This window comes from Scophthalmus maximus, chromosome 20, assembly GCF_022379125.1.
Source record: "Scophthalmus maximus strain ysfricsl-2021 chromosome 20, ASM2237912v1, whole genome shotgun sequence".
NCBI classification, from domain to species: Eukaryota; Metazoa; Chordata; class Actinopteri; order Pleuronectiformes; family Scophthalmidae; genus Scophthalmus; species Scophthalmus maximus.
In genome coordinates this window covers 16,376,950-16,398,203 of record NC_061534.1, presented here as the reverse complement: position 1 = coordinate 16,398,203, position 21,254 = coordinate 16,376,950, and the positions used below count along the sequence as shown (strand labels likewise).

Here is a 21,254-nt window from a genome sequence, read left to right as displayed (position 1 = left end):
GTGACTTGTGATATGCTTTGTGCCTACATCATTTGTGCTGAATTTCCCTCAACTGTATCATACATTTCCAAGGCATCTGTCATATCGTGTCACTTCATGTGTCGAACACACTGTCTCGCTGTACAGACCCTGAACATCTCCCAGAGCCGACAGTGGCTGTGCTTGCTCGCCGCCTGGTGGTGACAGTTGGAACACTTTTTGAATGTGCCGGGGGCCATTTTGAACCGCACGGTGGTGTCAACACACGCAGCTGACTGGTGTGAGCGACGTGTTAATAGACATAAATAAACGAGAAACGACACAAACAGTGAGACAAATACAGATACATTAACACACATTTGAACTGGATTGGACGTGGGTGCTTCCCCTGCAGCAATTTAACTGTGAGTATATTCGAAATGTGCTTCATTTATCTCTTTTTTTTCTTTTTAAATAATGAACTGATTTGACTTTCTTAAAGCGGTTTCGGCCTGATGTTTGTCTTGGTGTTTGTCAGCCAGTAGGTTTTCTGTAACGCGACGTACTTTTCTGTGACGAGCATTTTGTTGTTGTTGCTGTTCAATGACTGGATCATGTGTTCCGCATCTGTATGTTAATGGGGGAAACACGTTGGATGGCTAAAGTTGGCGCAATCCGACTGAGCCACCAACACTTCGTCTGGTGTGAACAACGTTCACCACCATCATCATCACACAGTAAAAAAAAAAAAAAGGATCACATCCCGGATGTCCCGGGAGAAGTGTCACATCTTTTTCTGCTGCAGATGTGGTGATTTGGCCACTTCGGAGTGGTGGGCTATTATAAGAGCCCAATGGAGAGGCTTTTCCAAACGTGCACATTTTAGGATTTAACCTACTGTAAAGTAAGTATGATGGGGTTTTGTCATAGTGTCGTCCTAAAGCTGGCTCAATATTCATTTGACCGGAAGACATGGAACAATGTAGAGGTTCTTCAAACGTTCCCTTCAATCCATAAAACAAGCACACCAACGACGAAAAACGATTGCATTTGGTAAAACAGAGGCTGCTGACTTCACACAACTTAAAATACACCACTCATTTTTATACATGAGACAAACATGAGCACTAATTATTAGTAACAATTGACCTTTTTCCCACTAATAATATAATATAAAAATAATGTATTTTTCATATTTTGTAAGGAGTGCTGTGTGACTGCTATCTATCTATCTATCTATCTATCTATCTATCTAATAAGGACAGGACTATAATATGATATATTATGCAAGAAGTCGGTGTGTTACAGTTGCCCCCCCCCCCCCCCCCCTTTCTGATAAATACCGGTTCAAATGCTTGTCTGCTGTTTTGCTCGGGCGTCTCACTTTCCAAAAACTTTCCCTCCGCCGGTCTCTGAAGTGGGCCGGTCCCCTCTCGTTACGGGGCCAACTAATGAGGCGGATCAACTCACTAATTGGCCTCTTAATTGGCCCCCGCGGCGGCTCCTGAACGCCGCGCAGTCCATCCCTCCCCTCCCCTCCCCTCCCCTCCCGCGGGCCAGACATCACAATCCCACCGTGTCACAGCGATTTAGGGTCAGATCCTCAGGCCCCCCCCCCCCCCGCCACCTCCGGGGTCTCCCCCTCTCTCCTCCATCACTATCGCCCTCCCACTCCGTCTCGGTGTTTTATGTCTGCGTCACAACAAGTCGAGAGCGAGAGGCAGGGATGATGGCGTCTCTGGCGGCTTGATTCCGGCAAACCCGCTCTAATGGCATAGGTGGCGGCGGCGGAGGGGGCGGGGGTTGGGGGGCGGGGGGGGGGGGGGGGGGGGGGAGAAGAGAGAGCGAGAAGAGAGGAACATGACGAAACGGCACCTCGGAGGACGGACAAACTATAGGCTGAGAGACGGACGGACAGTCAGTCGCCTTTCCTCCTCCTCCTCCCCCCCCTCCTCCTCCTCCTCCTCCTCCTCCTGCTCGCTGACGGCTTGACTGACACACACGCAGGCGCCTGGCACAGACGGGGGACATACATGCACATCATTCACTTTTTGGTCGCAAACACGCAGGCTGCGCATCCGCCAATTGGGCAGCGGAGATCCACGGCGGCTGAGGGAGGGCATCGCATGTCCAGCCCGGCCAGGAATCACTGTGACCCCGACGGGAAGGAGTTCGACTTGACAGGTACCCTTCACCGGCCAGCTCACTGTACAATTCTTTTTTTTTTGCCTGATTTTTTTTTTTTTTTTCCCCTGGGTGGGTGGGGGGGGGGGGGGTTCACAATAAGGCTACATGCACTGTTATGCATCCTGCGTCTGTCTTGACTTGAGTGCATGCACTGGAACAAATGCTCAGCGTGCAGAGACGATGCCCTGCACAGCACAGTCATTCCGTGCAGCTAATCAAGTTTTTAAGATGTTGGCAGAGAGGAGGACAACAGCAAAGTGCACGGCAGACGCCTCACACTCGTCCTCTTGTGCCGTTTCAATCAAATTGCGTTGCAGCAGTCGTCATGCTGAGCTCTCTCTGTGTGTGTGTGTGTGTGTGTGTGTGTGTGTGTTTGTCTGTGCGCGCGCGTGTGCGTGCGTGCGCGCCCGCGCGCGTTTCATGTGTGCAGTAATCATTTGTCTTGCTCTCTGGTTGTGTACTCACTCTCATCTTTTTTACTGTGGTGGATACAGGCTGTCGCTATGCTCTGGTCTGAAAGGGGGTGGCGGAGGAGGGGGAGGTGTGGATGTTAACCCCTTTGCGCCGAAAAAGCCCGCCTGTCTGAGAGCCAGCCCATATAAACCCCCTCTGTCCGCAACGGCAGCAAAGTATTCATCGAATAAATCGGATTTCCATTTCACATGAGCCCTGCTCGCTCTCCTCTCCTCCCCGCTCCTCTCTCCCCTCTCTGTCTCTCTGCTCAGGATGGGGGGAGTAAGTGAGGGAGATGATGTGTTGGCTCGATGGAGTGATGGACTGCTGTACCTCGGCAATGTGAAAAGAGTAAGTGCATACGGGAGCGTGCGTGCGTGCGTGCGTGCGTGTGTGTGTGTGTGTGTGTGTGTGTGAGACAGAAAGAGACTTTTTTGTGTGCTCACCTGGATTTGCGGAGACTTCCATTTAGTTTTGTCAATCATTCCGCTCACCTGCTATCTCCCCCTCAGGTAGACGGAGTCAAGCAATGTTGTCTGGTGAGATTTGAGGACAACTCAGAGTTCTGGGTACTGAGGAAGGACATTCACTCGTGTGAGTAGCACTCTTTTCTCCCCCCCCCCCTCAGCTCGAAGAGTAAATAACTTCCTGTTGGGAGCACTTTGTGCTGCAAGAAAAATGCTCGTAGTTTGAGGTTTCTGAAGGCGCGGATGTTCGGGCTGAACTCGCGCCCAAGGTGTTTTTGTCTCCATCCCCCGAAACTTTGCCTTTGCCGGAGTCGCAGCAAACACGTTTCTGGTTCTTTCCCCTGATGAGCATAAAACTTTTTTTTTGGTACCCTTTGTCTCGGGTCTCAGAAAAAAAACGAGCAGAAAAGGGGATCACAGTCACGTTCAAGGTTATGAGCGCGGGGGCCCCCCGAGTTTTCTGATGGGGGCACGTTCAGATGTAATTGGTATATTAGAGTCTATTTATGAATTTATTAGACTAATGACTCCTCGGGGTAAACGGCGCCCCCCCCCGCTCCACCTAACATCAAACGGAGGGGAAGTTGGACGCTTGTTAGGACCGCGCTGAATATCTGCCCATCAAATGAAGTCAAATCTGAAAGGGTACAGGAGACACTGAAATCAATGAGGTGGCAAGGATGTGAATCAATATACATAAATTAATCCCGTTGACTGCTCTCTCTCTCTCTCTCTCTCTCTCTCTCTCTCCTTCCTCCTCTCCGCCGCCTCTCTCCATCTCTCTGTGTTTGCCTCAGTCGCCGCTGGAGTGGAAGAAGTTTGCTGTATTTGTGACGCTCCGCCTCTTAAAGAACCCCTCATAAATTGTCTTAAATGTCGCCACGGTAAGGAAGCACGCCTCGTCATACGCTTTCAAGCGGTCGCTCTGAACCCGCTCCCGCACTGACCTTGAAAGGTTTGACACAGTGGTAAATAAGTGTTGGTCTTTTAAAAAAAAAAAGCAGCAAAAAAAAAAGCAAAACACCAACACAGAAAACCACGTATCATAAATGATGGATGCGAGTTGTTGCACCTGGATCCTGACTAGAATGAAAACGACTGGGAATGCCGATGAACGTGGAACTTCAATGGTCGACGTTAAGGTTATTTGGGCCTCTTAGGAATTTAAAGATCCTTTGCAGGTATGTTTTAAGACAGTTTAAAAATACCTTTGGATGTTTATGAATGATAATAAGTTGCTGATATGTTTTTTTTCTGCAATAGTTATCTAGTTAAAACTACATCTGAGACCGTATCCCTCATTGACAATATCCAGAATCTGGGAATATGCAAATATTATATATTTCAAAAGTTCATCTGTGGGACACACGAGGCTTCGTGAAGTCCACTGTCAGTATATGTGCGCTGGCTTCCAAACAAGTAAATCATGCTTTTATGTGCACACCTTGACCTCGGCATTGAGAATTTGAAAAACTGCTTTCTGGTGTCAAACTCTGCACATACACGATTCTGCAGTCAATAATAAGGAAAACATGTTTCTGGGTGAGTTTTTTTTTTTCTTCTTTTTTTTTTTCAAGTAAAGCTGAATCATGATGAAATTAAATATACTGACGTGCAGAGTGGGAGAAGTTTTTTAGCTCAGCTCCAGGAATCACGAGCGGGACATGGCAGCAGATTTTGCAGTTGTGTCTTCGCGACTCTTGTCAGGTGAACTCGGCCGCCGTCAGTTTTGCTTTGGGGGGTTGGGGGGGGGGGGGGGGGGGGGGGGGAAGCAGACAAACGTACCTCCCTGCGTACTGGATGTATACAGTGTTGTAAAGTACGTCGCATGCTGCGGAAACAAAGCCAGCAGAGCGCTCAGCGTCGAGCTGCTCCGCCATTATTGTCACTCACGCTGTCTCTGTGTGGTAAACAGGAATTAAACGCTCTGCCTCCGCCTCCTCCCATTACAGGTTATCACGCAGAGTGCCACACACCAACCATCGAACCGGAAGCTGACAGCGACTCGTGGATATGTCGGCAGTGTGTCTTTGCAGTCGCAACCAAGGTCAGACTGCAAATCTCTCACTCTGTGGGGGTGAAAAAAGAGGAAACATTCAGTGTGTACCATTGGATAAGTCCTGTCGAATAGATCAAGCTCTGCTGCCACAACGCTGTTGTGTACGGCAGGTAATGGGTTTATCTGAGGCAGCAGCACACTAATTCCCTCGGTATTGACTTCCATATCAAATGTTCTACATTGCGTCCGAGAAATCACGAACAGTCAATTGTTATGAGGCCGGCGAAACGGCGCCGAAGTTGACAGGAGTACATTTAAAGTCAAATCAATCACGTGCGCTCCAGTTCTGTAGATATGAGATGAGAAAGTGCCCCCAGTTAATTGTCAATCGCTCAATGTCCACACCCCATTGTCCAGACTTCCGCCGCCTCGGACACTATCTCTCACAGCTGACCTACACTATAATCCGACGAATAGCGCTCTCAGACCGGCGAGCGCCGTCCGTCTCCCGCGCCGCTCTGACATGACAGCGATTTGAAGGAGTCACCGACCAGTCAGCTCTCTCCTCAAAATTGTGTGTTTCAGAGAGGCGGGGCCCTTAAGCGGGGACGCTTCGCCCGGCTCATGCAGTTCATGAAACTCCGACTCCCGTACCAGCTGTCGTCTTTAGACTGGGACCCGCAGCACCTGACCAATCAGCAGCAGTGTTACTGCTACTGTGCCGGACCTGGAGAGTGAGTGACACTGCAGAGGCCAGTTTCAGTTTGAATGTACAGTTCACGGTGTGTGCTCTCTTCTTACAGACACGTTGTCTTCCCTCGGGAGCTTGATCCCATCTATGTCGCTGTCATCGTGTGGATTATGTGTAAATTGCATGCAGCAAATCAGATATGTGTCAAGCGGCGTGAGCGGGATTTCTTTAGCGTTTGTTTTGACTTTCCTGGAATGATTTATGAGTGATCTTTGCCGAATCGATTCAGACACTGCCAGGAGAGTCGCCAAAAGGGCATCAAATTGTCTTTTTAAAGTATTTGCTGTGTTTTTTCCCCACACTCCCTACTTCTTTGCGTATCTTGCGCTCATAACCGCTAAACTCCCAATGCAGAGTAAAAACAAACTCCCAGCTGCCGTGTCTTCACGGGTGGTCGGAGTTTACACCTGAAGGAACATTTCAGCTATTTGAAATGTGAACTGTCAGGCAGCTGCACTCATCAGCCCCTCCCGCCTGCCGCAGTTATGCGTGAATGCAGTATCGTCGGGTGACAGATGTTGGACACATTAATTCATTCATGTGTTCAAAGCGTCTCGGTGTTTTTTCTTGTTGTGTCGCGTGCAGGTGGAACCTGAAGATGCTGCAGTGCGGAGGCTGTGGTCAGTGGTTCCACGAGGCCTGCACACAGTGTCTGACCAAGCCACTGCTGTATGGGGACAGGTGCGTTACTGAGCACAATTACTATTCAAACATCAAATGATTCAAATGAATGTAAAGTTTGGTTGGCATTGAGTGTATTGGGTTACATTTAAAAAAAAACGTAGTGCACTCGGTAAATTAGTTCGTGCAGAAAACGTGAGTTCGTTCAGTTAGTTTAAGTTTAAAACCATATAAAGGTAAAGCCAGACTGCTGCGGGGTTTCTGAGGCAGAAATCTACTGAGATTAATTCAATTCATGAATTATGTTAATGATGATATACACTACCAGTCAAAAGTTGAATTCACAATACTGTTATTTTCAGTTTCTATTGAAATTTCAGCAGTTTAAGTCCAGCGGACAACATTAATAAATGTTAGAAAAGTAAGCAGTAAACTGCCAAAGGAGGTTGAGGCTGCCCAAAAAACTGAAAAATATAAATATGATTAAAATTTCATATGAACGTACGTATTCAGGGATGAAGACATTGGTTAATTTACAGGCTTCCTAAGTAAATGAAGAATTGAAAGTCAACGCAAACAATTCCTACAGGTTGCTACTCGAACCCTTTGTCTACTCAAAGGCCGTGCTGGGGGAAATAACGGTGTTACTACACTAACTGATGTATTTTTAGCACAATATCGTACGGTACTTTGCTGTCTAAAGAAAATAAGGCGAGAAAAAGGCGAGGAACAAAGGAAGACTGACTGTTTGGTCAGGGCTTCATCCCGCAGCGCGATAATTAGAAGAAAATAACTAGACGGAGGCTTTAAAATGTTGGAGGAGCAGCACAGGCTCCAGACTTAAGCCCTGCGGAGCTGCTGGGATGAACCGGACAGAAGGTTGAAAGCAAATCAACCTGCCAGTGCAACACACGGACGGACTTTCTGAGCAATATTTGATTTCCGTTGTAGAACGAGCGTCACAAGAGTGGTCGACTGTTGGATGATTCAGACATCCAGAGTGAACTTAGTTCAATGTGGAGATTCCACGATTCGTTGTTTCTAAAATCTCTTTTGGTTTATCTGTTCTGTGCTTTAATCTCAGAAATACTGAGACATTGAAATATGTAAATTTAAATAACAGCTGGAAAAACTTTGAATCGGACAAAGTAAAAAAGAATCTAATTAAACTATTTTTAAATTTAAATTTAAATTAATTAGGATGAGCACATTAAGGGAAAAATATATTAAAAAATAATTTTACTGCACTTTCTATTTGCATGTATCAGTATACGTAAACATGGACGCCGCTGTATTTGTGAGCAGCCAACATCAGCCAATAATATCATGACAATATATTAGGATCAGGATTTAATTTTTGGATTGTGTTTTCATGTGTGACATGACACTTCTCTGTTTACCTGATTTAAAATTATTGTATTTAGTCCACTTTCTAACTTTCTAGGGGCAGAAATGCATGATAATTTGTAATTTTCGAATTTATGATTGACAATTTGTTTGATTAATTGTTTCGTCATTTAGTCTGTAAAATGTCGTAAATTACTGAAAAAACTATATTTTAATCTTCAACTTGGTTTTATCCAGCCAGTGTTTAAAAAAACCAACAAACAAATATATTTGAATCTAAATCATATAAAACATTTAAGAAACTAAAACCTCGGAGTGTTTGGCATTTGTACTTTACAAACACGCCCTTAATTGATGATCAGAGTTGTTGTTAATAATGTAATTTTCCTCGCAGATTAATCAACCTCACGACGACGGCGACACGACAGCTTCACTTGTCAGGGAAGCGCTTTTAATTGGCTTAAGACCAAATTACTAGTGCGCGTGTTAACGCACCCGCTGACTTTCCTTTCAAGGACAAGATCTCCTCACAAACTCGGAGCGCAGGCGGCGACAGAGCAGACACATCGCCCCGCTGCTGCTGTAGTCGCTCGGGTGCGATGCCGGGTTGATACGCAAGTTGCTGATCGCAGTGCGGTTAGATCGGCGACACCTCGTGCGAGTAATAAAACGTATCCATCCATTTAGTTATTATTGTCATTAACCATCTGTGTTAGGAGACTGGGATTTACACTCGCCCTGACACTGTGTTATTGCCGAGCCCGTCGGGGGACGGGGACGGGGACAGGGGGGGACTGTATAGATTGACAGTCAGGGAGAGTGAGGCGCCGAATTTGGTACAACATCTGCCGAGCATGTGACGGGGGAAGAGTGTAGACTGAGTTCACAGTTGGAATAGTAAACATGCACTTCCGTCATACTGTGTCTGCACTTCATCTTTCCCGGTGACCTTCTGCGAACGCATGCATATAGGAGGACAGGTGCGCGCGACGCTGCTTGTGATATGAGCTCAGCTTCAGGGTCAACCAGAACAGAGTATTATCATAGTGGAACAGATATACCTGTCCATTTATTTTTCAGTTCAGGTTGATTTATATTCGAAAATATCCAGAGACAGGAGACATATATAGATTGCAAGGGAAGTAAAGGGGAGGAAGAAGAAGAACTTTAAAACAAAGATCAAAAAAAGAATGATTACAACGGGATAAGAAGTTTCGGTCAAAAATTGTTTCACACACTTTAATATGCGTCGAAAGCAATGTATGAATGTAATGTAACAATTCTCGCTATGTATAAATAGTGAGGATAAATTACCCAATATAATAATTATAATTTACCAATTTCACAAGTAGATAAATATAATATATCTGATTCAGATTCAGATTCTAAAAACATATGACCGTTTTGGAAACTAAATGACAAACAAACTCATCAAGTTTTTTGTTGTTGCTTGTACTGTTTTAGGTTTTATCAGTTCCAGTGCTCTTTATGTACAAAGGGACCAGAGACCATCCAAAGACTACCCATGACCTGGTCAGTAACACCAGTACAGACGTAATATTTAAAAAATGTACACAGTAGTTATCAAGACTTATAGATACTCTATTTTTCTTCAAATTTGTATAAAAATGTGTTCTTTGGAGCAAGATTTTCAGCACATTATTTGTAGTTGGGACCACTCAAAGAATGTGGATCTTGGGATGACACTGTAACACAGAGACTGATAATGCTGTATGCAATCAAGATGTGGTTTAACAATCTAGCCCCCCCCCCCATGTTGGAAATATGAAATATATTGAAATATTCAGAGTTTTCTGTAATTGACCTGTTTTACCTGTTTAATTTGTCTTCTTTTTTTGAATGCAGGGTGGATTTGGCTCATTTAGTGCTCTACCATCTCTCGCTGTGCTGCAAGAGGAAATACTTTGATTTTGACCATGAAATCCTGTCCTTCACCAACGAGAACTGGGACTCATTGCTCCTAGGCGCGGTATTGATATTTCCCCCCGTTTAGGCACCATGATGAAATGATATGCAATGCTGCCAGCCTTTATGCATTTGAGACATAAAGCCCACTATCCCCTATTAGAGTAAAATTTGATGTTAAAAAAAAGTGTGACCTTTACATGAGCTTAAAGGGGATACAACTTTTTACCTTTAGTTAAATACATTTCAACCATTTATTAACCTACTCCTACAGCTCACTATTTCAACTCTTTACCCAATACTATATTACTATTAGAAATATTTCAATTATTTATCAATTACTTTAAGCTAAGAATTGTTTCCATTGAAGGTGACATAGTATATAAAAATCATATTTTCAGTGTACCTGTGGCGCCCACAAACTGTTCACAACTGGTTCACATTTCTCTCCCACTGTGATGTCACGGTTGGACTTGACTCTCCAAATTTACTGGTGAAGGGGCGTGACATTACACATTCTGAAATCGCTTCTCGCAATCTCAAATGACCGGGGTTTATCGGGAGGCGGGTGTGGCAAAAAAATCCAGGTGTTTAAGACAGAGGTTGAAGAGAGGAGCTGCAGGAATGGGCCGTATGAGAACACTGATGCCTTTTCTGAACATTAGAGCATGTAATTAGTATGAACCTGAATATGAGCATAATATGTCACCTTTCATTTTTTAAATATATTTTTCACCTTTTTTTCTTCAATTACTTTTAGCGATTTTAACTGTTTATACATTATATTTAGCTAGATAACATTGACACCTATTACTTTTAACAATTTTTAAACTTTTCTGATTCTAACCGGTATCCGTGCACCAGCAACACAAATGGAATTAAAGTGCTGCAGGTTTATACCCTACAGGCAGCTTATTATAGCTGGTAGACAGCTGGTTTTTAAGACAATACATTTACTAAATGTCTAAATCACACTCATTTATTTATGTATTATAGATTTTTCCACCATTATGTGGTCTTTCCCCTGGTTGGAAATCCGTGATCTAGGACACTGACTGTGACCAGTACCTTGCAAACATTCATTCATTTGGACACGTCCCCAAATGACGGTGATGTGGCTGAAAGTTGTGATACCATCTGGTTTTTGAGGCTGATGTCGTTCCACAGAGAGTAAACAGGAAGATGAAAGTGGAGGTGACTGTGAGAAAGAGAGAGAGAGAGATCAGAGGGAATATTCGGTGCCTTTCCTGTACATGCACCTGAGCTTTTTTTCCCCCCCTTCAAGCTGTTTGAAATGCATTGTTTGCCCTGTCTTCACATGACACGTCTTTCAGCCATGTAGTTTACCATATCAACATTATTGCTGTCAGTGACTGTAAAAAAAAAAAGAAAAAAATATGATTGTATGCTTTCCGTCGGAGGGTCTGCTCACTGTGTAAACACAGCTTTGATTTTCCATTCCTGTCCGTCCTCCAGCTCTCCGACACGCCGAAGCAGGACCGCTGTCACAATCTCCTCAACGCCCTGAACTCCCACAAGGACAGGTAAGTCATCGCATGTGATGAGAAGAATAAACAGCGAACCACACGCGACCGGGTTGATTGAGTGGCACTCCACGAATCGAGGCATGCCTCGTAGTTTGTGTGTTGTTGGACATGCAGGTTGGAGTAAGCGGGGTGACTGGCGAGTGAAATGTTAACACTTTTTGGCGCTTGATTTGTCTTGTTGGAAGAGCAGGCAAGTCTTAGGTATTTAACGACAATAACCAACCGGGAGGTCTGATTGCTTTTAGTTGGTCTTTGTTGAAACTTTGCAAAAAAAAACCTTCTCAAAGTTACAAAACGACTGATTTCTCCAGGCAAAGCTCTGCCCTAATTACAATACATACACTTAATCACACATTCACTAGCTTCGTTCCCGAGTCTACTTTTTTATTAGGAGGACATTTTTGTGACACAATAAATTCTTTATTGGCATCAAAGAGAAGCCATGTAAAAAGTAAAAAATTGCACTCGGAAGATGATGATAATGTGTAAAAAAAAAAAAAAAATGACCCCAGACTGAGCTCGCTGCTTCCACTTTACATCGCTGTGTCTCCCAGGTTTGTCTCTGGGAAGGAGATCAAGAAGAAGAAGTGTCTCTTCGGGCTCCAGGTCCGAGCCCCGCCTCCGCTGACGTCCGACTCGTCCCCCCTCATCACTGAGCCCCCGATCAACATCACACACCGGAGAAGGTCAGAGTAAGGACAGCGTCTCTCTCTTTTTTTCGGCTCTCATCTCAACAAGAGTTCTGGGTTTTTCCCACAGGGCATATAGTTATTATACATGAACAATTAACGGAGGAAGTTTTCATATGCCTGCAAAAGTATCCATGTGTGTGTGGGTGTGTGTGCACATGTGTATGCACGTGTCTTGTAATTCGCAAATTTCATAGTCACACTTTTTCATTTTGAATAATTTTTATCATTTAGCGGGTGCTTATACAGACAGAATTACAAGGAACTAATTTCCAGCAGGGCAGCTGAAAAGGGAAGAGGTGGGTGCTTTTATGAAAACAATTCCGGCATATTTTCCCTGATTTATGCTCCTTTGATCCCCTGAATAGCCACAAGCCACAAGTTTCCAGTGGCCTGCAAGTGACGGTGAATGGTCGACTAAAATTAATTCCGTTTTTTTTAAGATAAGATAATCCTTTATTAGTCCCACAACGGGGGAAATATGCCGTGTCACGGCAGGGGAGAGGAAAATAAGAAAGGAAAAATAGGAAACATCGGTGTAAAAAAAAAAGTAACAAAAAGTATGCAATATAAGCATAAGGAAATATATTTAAATAAAAGCAATAAAATAGACAATGTTAACAACATATATATGCATAGTGTAAGCAGGAATATACAGCGTAAACAGGATTGCACGTATAAGGTAATGAAATTGCACGGACAAAAAAAGGAGCGTTGCACAGTTAAATGAAGTTACACCTGAGTGAATTTGTATTTCAGCCCCAGAACTTGTCGCTTCTACAGTCTGACGGCAGCAGGAAGGAACGACCTGCGACAACCTCCGCAGGCGGACAGGGTTAGGGTCACGTCAGTTCAATACATGTATGTCCCTCATAAGGAAAAACTATAGACTTCAGTTTCTTTTGCAGTCACAAATGGCTTCATAGCACAAAAACAAGAGCCTAGTACGGTAAAAGGAGGTTGAACCAACAATATAAAAAAGCTGTAATACATTAAATGTCAATATTGATATAGAAGTGGGACTCAATAGTAAAAGGCGAGTCACGCTGCTCAGACAAAAGCTACTGTATGTTTCAATAGTGGTCATGTGGCGATGAGATAAAGCATCATGAGGCAGAAGAGGCAAAGATGTTGGCTGTAGATCTTTGGTCGACAATAGGACATTTATATATATACATTCGCCAATGTCTGAGGATGATTTCTTATGATCAAGAGAGCCTGCGACCAGTAATCTAGCAACAGCATCGGGTTTGAACATTTCCCTTTGACCAAGGACCGAAATAACTTCTGAAACAAATAGATAGATTTCATTTTTTTGAAAAAGCTTTTTTGGAAAATCCATGGACTTACAGAACATTTTATGACTTTTCTTTTAGCACCAAATTTAGATGGCAAAATCTCCTTTGTACACAAAATACTTTTATAATAAGAGTGTCTGAGATCCTGCGGCGTCATCATCAGGCAGAGAGAACAGCATAAGAAATCTAACGGGGAAGTTGTAATAAAAATACACCAAGCACAATAATTCTCCTCAGAAAAAACCAAACCATTCAACATTAGACTCTACATTAAAACTTTCCCTTAGTGTCACCCTCAGGCCACGACGTCAACGTCTGTACACAACGCATCTCATAACGAAGTGGCCAGAGTGTCGTTCAATTTACTGAACACATTCCTGCCAATAGGAGAATAACTCCCTCTGATCCTAATGACTCCGTTGTCTTTCCCCTCAAGACAAATATACTGTACATTTAATTAATTCCAACTACTTGTATAGCTCTAATTATTGCGCAATTATGACTATGTATATCTCGTCTATTCCATGCAGCACTTTTTGATAGTCGGTTGTAATAGACGTTTCAGCCTCTAGGGTTTTATTTAGCCCCCTTAGGTCCCATTTTTAATAAATAAGTCAGGACAGGCTGCAGGAAACTTTCCAGCAGAACACGACGACTGGGATCGAGGGGGAGAACGCACAGAGAGGTGTTTTATGTCTGTTACCTGCGTTTCATATTTCTCAACCTTCCTGTTGATGATATTTGCGCTCATAGACAGTTTGACAGATGCGTCGCAATCAATCAGTAAGTCATCTCGCCGCTCTCATCTCCTTGCATCTTTTACTCTCCCCAGACCTTTACGGGAGACACGCTAATAAAGTTAACATTGCACTTTGGGACGAAACGCATGCCTTTCTGTGTTAATTTATGTGTTGTTGTTCCCGTCAGCCCGCTGTCACTGCCCTGCCAGAGGAGAGCGGGGGGGCCGGAGTCACGTAAATCAAAGCGTCGCATCATAGAGACACAGGTCAGTGCCTCTGTCTCCATCTCAGGGGAGAGGGGCGGGGGGGGGGGGGGGGGGTCTGGGCCACAAAACCTCTCTGATTATTTTTCTTTTTTTCCTTTTTTTTTTATGCAGTCAGGTAAACAGGTCTCTGTGATCCAAATAACCTGTCAGTCAGACGCTGTGATGAAGGTTCATTTCGCAGTCTAGATCCGTCCGCGTGTCTTTTAACACCCAGTGCGGCTCGGTGCCCCGGTATTTCTCTGCTCCCTTTTTGCTGTTTGTTTAATGCCCGCTGATGCTTCAGAGTCTGTTGTTAAGGTAGAGGAAGCGCGTGAGAGATGAGGTGTCGGGGCGCTGGGCTCGGTTAAAACGTGTGATTCAAACACAAACTTGACTGTCCAAAAAAACCCGCTCGTGTGTTTCATCAGCATCTGCAATTCAGCGGCGCATTTATCATGATCATCAAACCCTATTCCCCAGTGGATCGCAGTGAAACAGGCGACGTCACACGTGGCAGTTACTATTTTTACACAGCATGCTTAACGGTGAATGCTGATTGTACTGCGTACTCCTACACATCACTCTGATCCGTGTGTGTGTGTGTGTGTGTGTGTGTGTGTGTGTGTGTGTGTGCACGTACAGTAATCCCGGAACAATGCGCGGTTCCGGAGAGAACTCGTTCGCACTCTGGCACATCCAGGCCCCATTGTGCCCCCCGTGATTGATGCTAATCTCCGTCCTTCTTGGAGGAGCAGGTTTGCTGTAGTGGGGGCGGAGTGAGATGGGAAGGAATGCTGATACGGGTAGTCTGGGATCACTTCCAAATGCACTTTGCAGTCGATTACAGTTTGGCCAGGTGCTGCTGGCACTTCGACAGTGCAGCATTGACAGAGAACATCCATTTAAAGGCACAGACACCGACTGAGGCCCCTGAATAATAATCTCCCGTTCTGATAGTATTTTTCGAAGAGAAGAGAATGATGATAGGCCGAGTGTGATGCCTTGTCGCGGGCCAGCGATGAGAAACGCTGAAACCTTTTAGGCGGCGTCTCCAGCGGCTCTGACGGTGCTCTGATGTTGGGCTGGTCCGATAAATGTGCTATGGAGCCGCTTATATGCTGTGACTTGTGTTTGAGCCTCAGGTTGATGTCACTTACGTGTGGATTGAAAGACGTATCTACCCATTTCTGCCCTCAGGCCATGGAATTATTTTAAATTCAAAACAAAAAAAAGAACCAAATGCATAGTTCATATATATATTTATATATATATATATATATATATATATATATGTATATATTCACTCTGGTTTTCAATGCACAAACCCGTATATAAATGTGTTTATTGGAATAGTGGTTCGTTCCACATGCACAATTGACTTCATGCACCAGTGAGCGCTGAGGTATCAGTGCTTGATTGACTCCTGTGATGATTCTGGCATCCAGACACAAGCCGATCTGTGTGTGTGTGTGTGTGTGTGTATGTGTTTGTGTGTGTGTGTGTGTGCTTGTGTGTGTGTGTGTGTGTGTGTGTGTGTGTGTGTGTGTGTGTGTGTGTGTGCGTGCGTGCGTGCCTGCGTGTGTGTGTGTCTCCTGTGCCCAGGCTTGTCAACCTCCAGTCGCTGCCAACCCCATTGAGCTGCTGCCATGTTGCCATGGTTACATGGGAGGGGCTAACCTTTACAACTCCAGGAAGTCAGAGGAGGAGCTCAACCTGAGGTGAGGGGCTGTTGGGCCATTTTTGGTTTCTGCAGTGATACATTACTGACGGGTGTGAGAAGAGATGCAGTAACGGGTCGGTCCAATTGCATTACAACGCACTCTTGGACAAACAGCCGATTGAAGTATGCACATTTTTCCTGCCGCTACAGATCAAACACAAGCGAAATGCTGCAGGACACTATGAAAAATATATAGGAAGCCATCAGGAGTGCTGCCTGTGATAAATCTTTGCCTTCGCCACCTGGAGGCACGAGGCACCCCCTGTTTCCTGTGCAAGGAAACCTCCTGATGCAGATAGATTTGTTTTGAGTCAGCTGCCACTGTATGATAATGGAAGAGTAGTTAGTAGATACTATTTGCAGTGAATCAGTAACAACTGGAACATTTTAAAGCAAGTCTCAGCAGCAGGTTTGGGTTTAAGTTTCTGTAAATAAACGCAGACATCACAATCTGCATGGCTACGTACAGGTTGGAAAAAATTGAACCTTGACATACAACTCATTTTGGATCGAAATACGATTTTGTGTTGACGCTGCAGAGCAGTCGTTGATGCCGGCCTTTCCATTGCAGCTCTCCTCCCAAACGCATGTACGGCCGGTACCACACCGCCTACAATGGAAACACTGCACTCTCCAGGAATCTCCATCACTACAACAGGTTTTTTTACTCATCTTTCATCCTCGTGTCCCACAACATTGAACTTTTTCAGCTATGGGGTAACTGGATGACTTCCTTCCCTTTTTATCTAATCTCTAAATGGTTTCCATAAGGTTTCCATACCTTTGATATCCATCGAGAGTCACATGTAGCGGCTGCTCGTTTCTCAATATATTTAACCGTTAACAAGCTTCCCACAGAATCGCGCACAAAGATATCCGATGCTCTGCAGACAAATATCTGGATCTTTAGCTGCCAAATCTTCGACAAACTTTTCTCCATCTGCTTTTTGGTGTTTTGCAGGTAGCTTACAGTGTCCTTTTTTTTCTTTTTAGAGACTTTTGATAAAAACCGAAGGAAAACCAGGTCAATGGGAGCAGTGACATTGAGCCAAAACTCCATCAATTGCCACCATAAAACCAAAATGACCCAATAGCTAAAATGCTCTGTAACACGGAGGCGCTGTACAAGTTAGCAGATAATTCGGCTCATGAAAACAAGTATATTTGGTCCATTGCTTATTGAAAACATTATTAATTACTAGCTATAAATAATTTTCTCATGTGTATTTAGTCGACCTGATGTTGACAGTGATGACAAATAGGATATTTTCCAGTGAAATATATGCTATCGCTGTAGGCCTCTTCATAAATACATTCATTTGAATGAGGTGCTGAACCGTGAGTTGAATCCGTGCCCTCTCCTGACTCCTGTGCCCGTCGCCGTCTCTTTTCCTACTGTAGCACGGAGGACACCTGCAGGTTACCACCACCATGCTTGCCGTACCCCCTCAGTTCCAATGGCAGCCATCACCACCACCACCACCACCACCACCACCACCAGCAGCAGCAGCAGCAGCACCATCACAGCCACCAACACAACCACCAGCACCAGCAGCAGCCGGGGCAGAAGCAGCTGGAGCCGCTCATCCTTCGCGATCTGCCTCCCTACCAGGCCGGCGGCGGCACAGGGGGTGGCGTGGACGGAGGAGGAGGAGGAGGAGGAGGAGGAGGAGGTGGAGGGGGAGTCGGAGGCGGAGGCGGTGGTGGCGGTGGAGGAGGGGGGATGGGAGTCGGAGGGGGCGGCGGGACAGTGGCCAGGAGCTGGGGCGGAGGGGAGGCAGTGAGGATCTTGGCGAGACGCGTCACACCGGACGGGAAGGTCCAGTACCTCGTGGAGTGGGAGAACGTGAGTTTGTACTGAGAGTGAACACGGAGCGCAATGACTGTTTTTGCAGCTGCCACAGGAATACTGTGGATGTGATGCGTGGCAGTGTTTGAAGTACAAACAAGACTGAAATGAAGAAAAAAATAATAATAATCCATACACGTTGCAAAATCCAGGTTGCTCCCATAAGTATCACCTCTACTCTACATCATTATAACCTCACTACTCGTTACTTAATGTCCCTCTTTGCTAGTGTTTTCTCTGATATTTGTACTGTTAACTTTGGAATATGCCTTTGCATTTATCATGTTTTGAAGTGTTGAGAGAAAATATTTAGGCCTCCCGATGATTTGTCAATGTGTGGGTCACATCAAAAAACTATCCTCCTATCTAAATTTACAGTAAGGTTTATGCGCAACGGTATTGTACCAGAAATTAAAGGGGGGGGGGGGGTAATTACTGCTTTTTCATTTCTAAATTTATAATAAGTTACCACAAATAAAACAATAAACTCCCATTGATCGCCATAATAGACAACATGCTGCTAATATAAAGAAATAGTTTGATATTCATGCTTATTTGCCTTCTGATATGATACCACTTTCATGTCTGTGCAGTAAATAGAAAGGGACAGTTCAGCTCAGCATGAAGACTGGAATGGATGTAGGACAAACAACTGGCCAAAGGTTAAAAAAACAACAACATATATATGAGATTAAAATGTTCACTGCCTCTACAGTTTTCGTTTTTATATCTAAAAAATGACAAGTTGTATTTTTATAAGGGGTTCTGTGGTGGAAAAGACCAGTAAGCAACTGTGGCTACCAATGAAACAGCCGTAGCTGTTTCCCCCTGATTCTAGTCTTTCTGTTAAGCTAAATGTCTCAAACTGTAGCCTCATATTCAATGCACAGACATGAGAAAGCAAATGAACATATTTACCAAAATGTGGAAGAGGTTTTTTTTTAATCATTATATAAGGAGAAAAACAAGTAGTGTTTTTAAAAGAGGGCAAAAACATTTTGAAATTGAAGTAATTTACAATTCAATGTAAAAATAAATTGGGTATGAAATGCATTTGAATTATATAACGCATTACGTAACACAAAGAACCGAGTTCGCATTAATTTGACGATTTGCAAGTCAAAAGATTTAAAGAAGTGAAGGACAGAAACTAACTGCATTTTGGGGAGAAAAAAAAAGCAAATTTCATTGTGCTTTTCCAGCATTTTAATCACTACACTCTCTACTGTATAGTGTTATTATCATTTAAATTTCTACTACCATGATAATCTGTAGGTGTCTAAAATAGGTTTTTTTTTATTAACCAAATTTAGTCCAATTAGTCTTGACACCGAGATGATTAAATGGCCGGACTCAAATGACCAAATTACAACAAAGTGGGTACTTTAAATGAAGGGGGCGGCTCGTGAAAAAACGGCAACCTTTTATTGTCCAGGAAGAGACAGAGACAGAGCAGAGCTACCAGTCTGGTGTTGGTTGATGCCTTGCTGGAGGACACTGTAACAGTGGAGGTTTATCGATGTAGTCCATTTTAACTTTGGCTCCAATCAACGACAAATTCTCCGGGGGTTTTTTCATATTTTGTTCTCATCGCAGTATGTTAATAAAAGATTGTATACATGTTATGAAGAGGTTACTTATTCCTTACGTTAGATTTTGTCACACATAATTTACATTTAGACTATTACACGTATTAGAAATAGGAGCCACAAGAGGGCTTTTGTTTTATAGATAGAATTATATATTCACAATATATTGCTATGATCTAATAACTTTTTATTTTATTTTTTATTTGTTGACGTGGTTGCATAGTGCCTACGTGGGTTGTGTACCCGCCAATAGCCCAATCAGATGACACATGGCCATGTTGCTACAAAGCAAGAGGATGGCTCATTATCAGTTCACAGATACAACCACGTGGGTAAATGACAAACAGTTATAGAGCGAGTTTTTGATTATAACAGGACTGTGATCTAACTGTACATTCCAAACTAATGACACACACACACACGCGCGCACACACAAAAGAAATGACTCTATATGTTGCTGAAATGTCTATTTGAAGTCATCATAATCGAAATTATTTTGATAGAGTGCGTTTATTTTGGTGGTCGTTTTTTCTTTGTTGTGTGTTGAATGAGTTTGATCCTTTGCGTTCAAAGTTACAGTACAGGTGAAAAAGACACTGACGGGTCGTCTGAACTTCGAACCCGCAGTCTTTCGTTTTTAAAAGTGCACGGTGACAACGTGGCCGGGGGTCCGGACCGATCGTGTCCCTTCTCCTCGGGTGGGTGTTTAGAGAGCAGACGTTGTTCGGAGTTTATTTTATCTTTCGTAAGTTGGATTTTATCTGCGCGCAAACTTGCAAGTCACATAAATCTAGAAAAAAAAACAACAACTGCGGTGCAAGTTTCAGAGTTTATATTTTATACAGAGGTTTATTTCAAGCAAATCTGCTCAGATAAAACTCACAGGACATACACATTCGTCAGTGTTATCTTGGGGGAGAGACTGTACTACTGGTTTGGTTGAGTACAAACAAATGACAAATACAGCATTTATATGGTTATTCAAACCTCTCCGATTTTATTTAAACACAAACCTATCTGTTGAATCATCTCCCGTGCCACCCACGTGTGCTTCAGGCCAGCGAAATGACGTTGGGCTACAAGTTTCGTCATCTTCCTCGGTGACTATTTGACGGTGGTTTATTAGGGAGGGGTGTGTTGAAACCTTAGGGCGATGGTGATGAATGTATTTGTGTGTTTTTTCTATGGTATGTCCATACCCGTCAAGTGCTTGTTATAGGTTGTGCTATTAGGTGGAACTCAACCAGATTAGTTGAAGACAAAGTAGGAGGAAACAAAGACATCCAACATTGAGGAACCGACGTTTAATTCGGGGAGAGGTGGTCTTCTTTTTTCTTTCCTTTTTCTGATTAGTAGTCGAGTCCAAGTTCAATTTGATGTATTTTTGGAAAAATTACGTTTGTACATGTATAACTCTGCATTGACACACCTAATATGTAACATGAATAATAAAAAAAAGGAAAAGTTTCACCTCATACAGCGTGTTTTCTTTATCTATCCGTCTTCTCGTGCATTAGCAGCTGGCTCTTCCAAAACCATTCCGCTCCCCTACACTTCACTCGAACAGGAAGCTAGTTGGTTAAATATGGCTGATGTTTTTTATCCACCGATCGCGAAACCCTCCCTCAGCTGGAAATTGAGGGGATTTTTGTTTTCCGCATGTGATGAGTTTAAGCAAGCGTTAGCCTAGGGGTGTGTGTGTGGGGGGGGGGGGGGGGGGGGGATAAAAACACTCACTTTCTTGCAAATAAAACCGAATCTTCAGCTGGTAATTTTTAGAGGCTAAATAGAACATCGGAAGACAACGAGCATGGATGTTTGGTCTTGAACTCGAACTAAAAAAACAAAAATGTTTTAATTCCGCACGT

At 43.8% G+C, this 21,254-nt stretch overlaps 1 protein-coding gene across 1 annotated transcript; it reads left to right on the top strand.

Annotated features, from left to right (window-relative positions):
* Nucleotides 1–1,792: 1,792 nt before the first annotated feature.
* Nucleotides 1,793–20,861, top strand: phf1 (PHD finger protein 1). The gene is made up of 16 exons (XM_047329514.1): nt 1,793–2,142; nt 2,871–2,949; nt 3,111–3,192; nt 3,863–3,949; nt 5,018–5,112; nt 5,650–5,798; nt 6,401–6,496; nt 9,248–9,316; nt 9,650–9,773; nt 11,186–11,253; nt 11,811–11,942; nt 14,171–14,249; nt 15,831–15,946; nt 16,520–16,606; nt 17,350–17,621; nt 17,685–20,861. Exons 2-16 carry the CDS (start codon nt 2,872–2,874, stop codon nt 17,807–17,809), a joined length of 1,659 nt encoding a protein of 552 aa, XP_047185470.1. The 5' UTR covers nt 1,793–2,142; nt 2,871; the 3' UTR covers nt 17,810–20,861.
* The last annotated feature ends 393 nt before the right edge of the window (nt 20,862–21,254 follow it).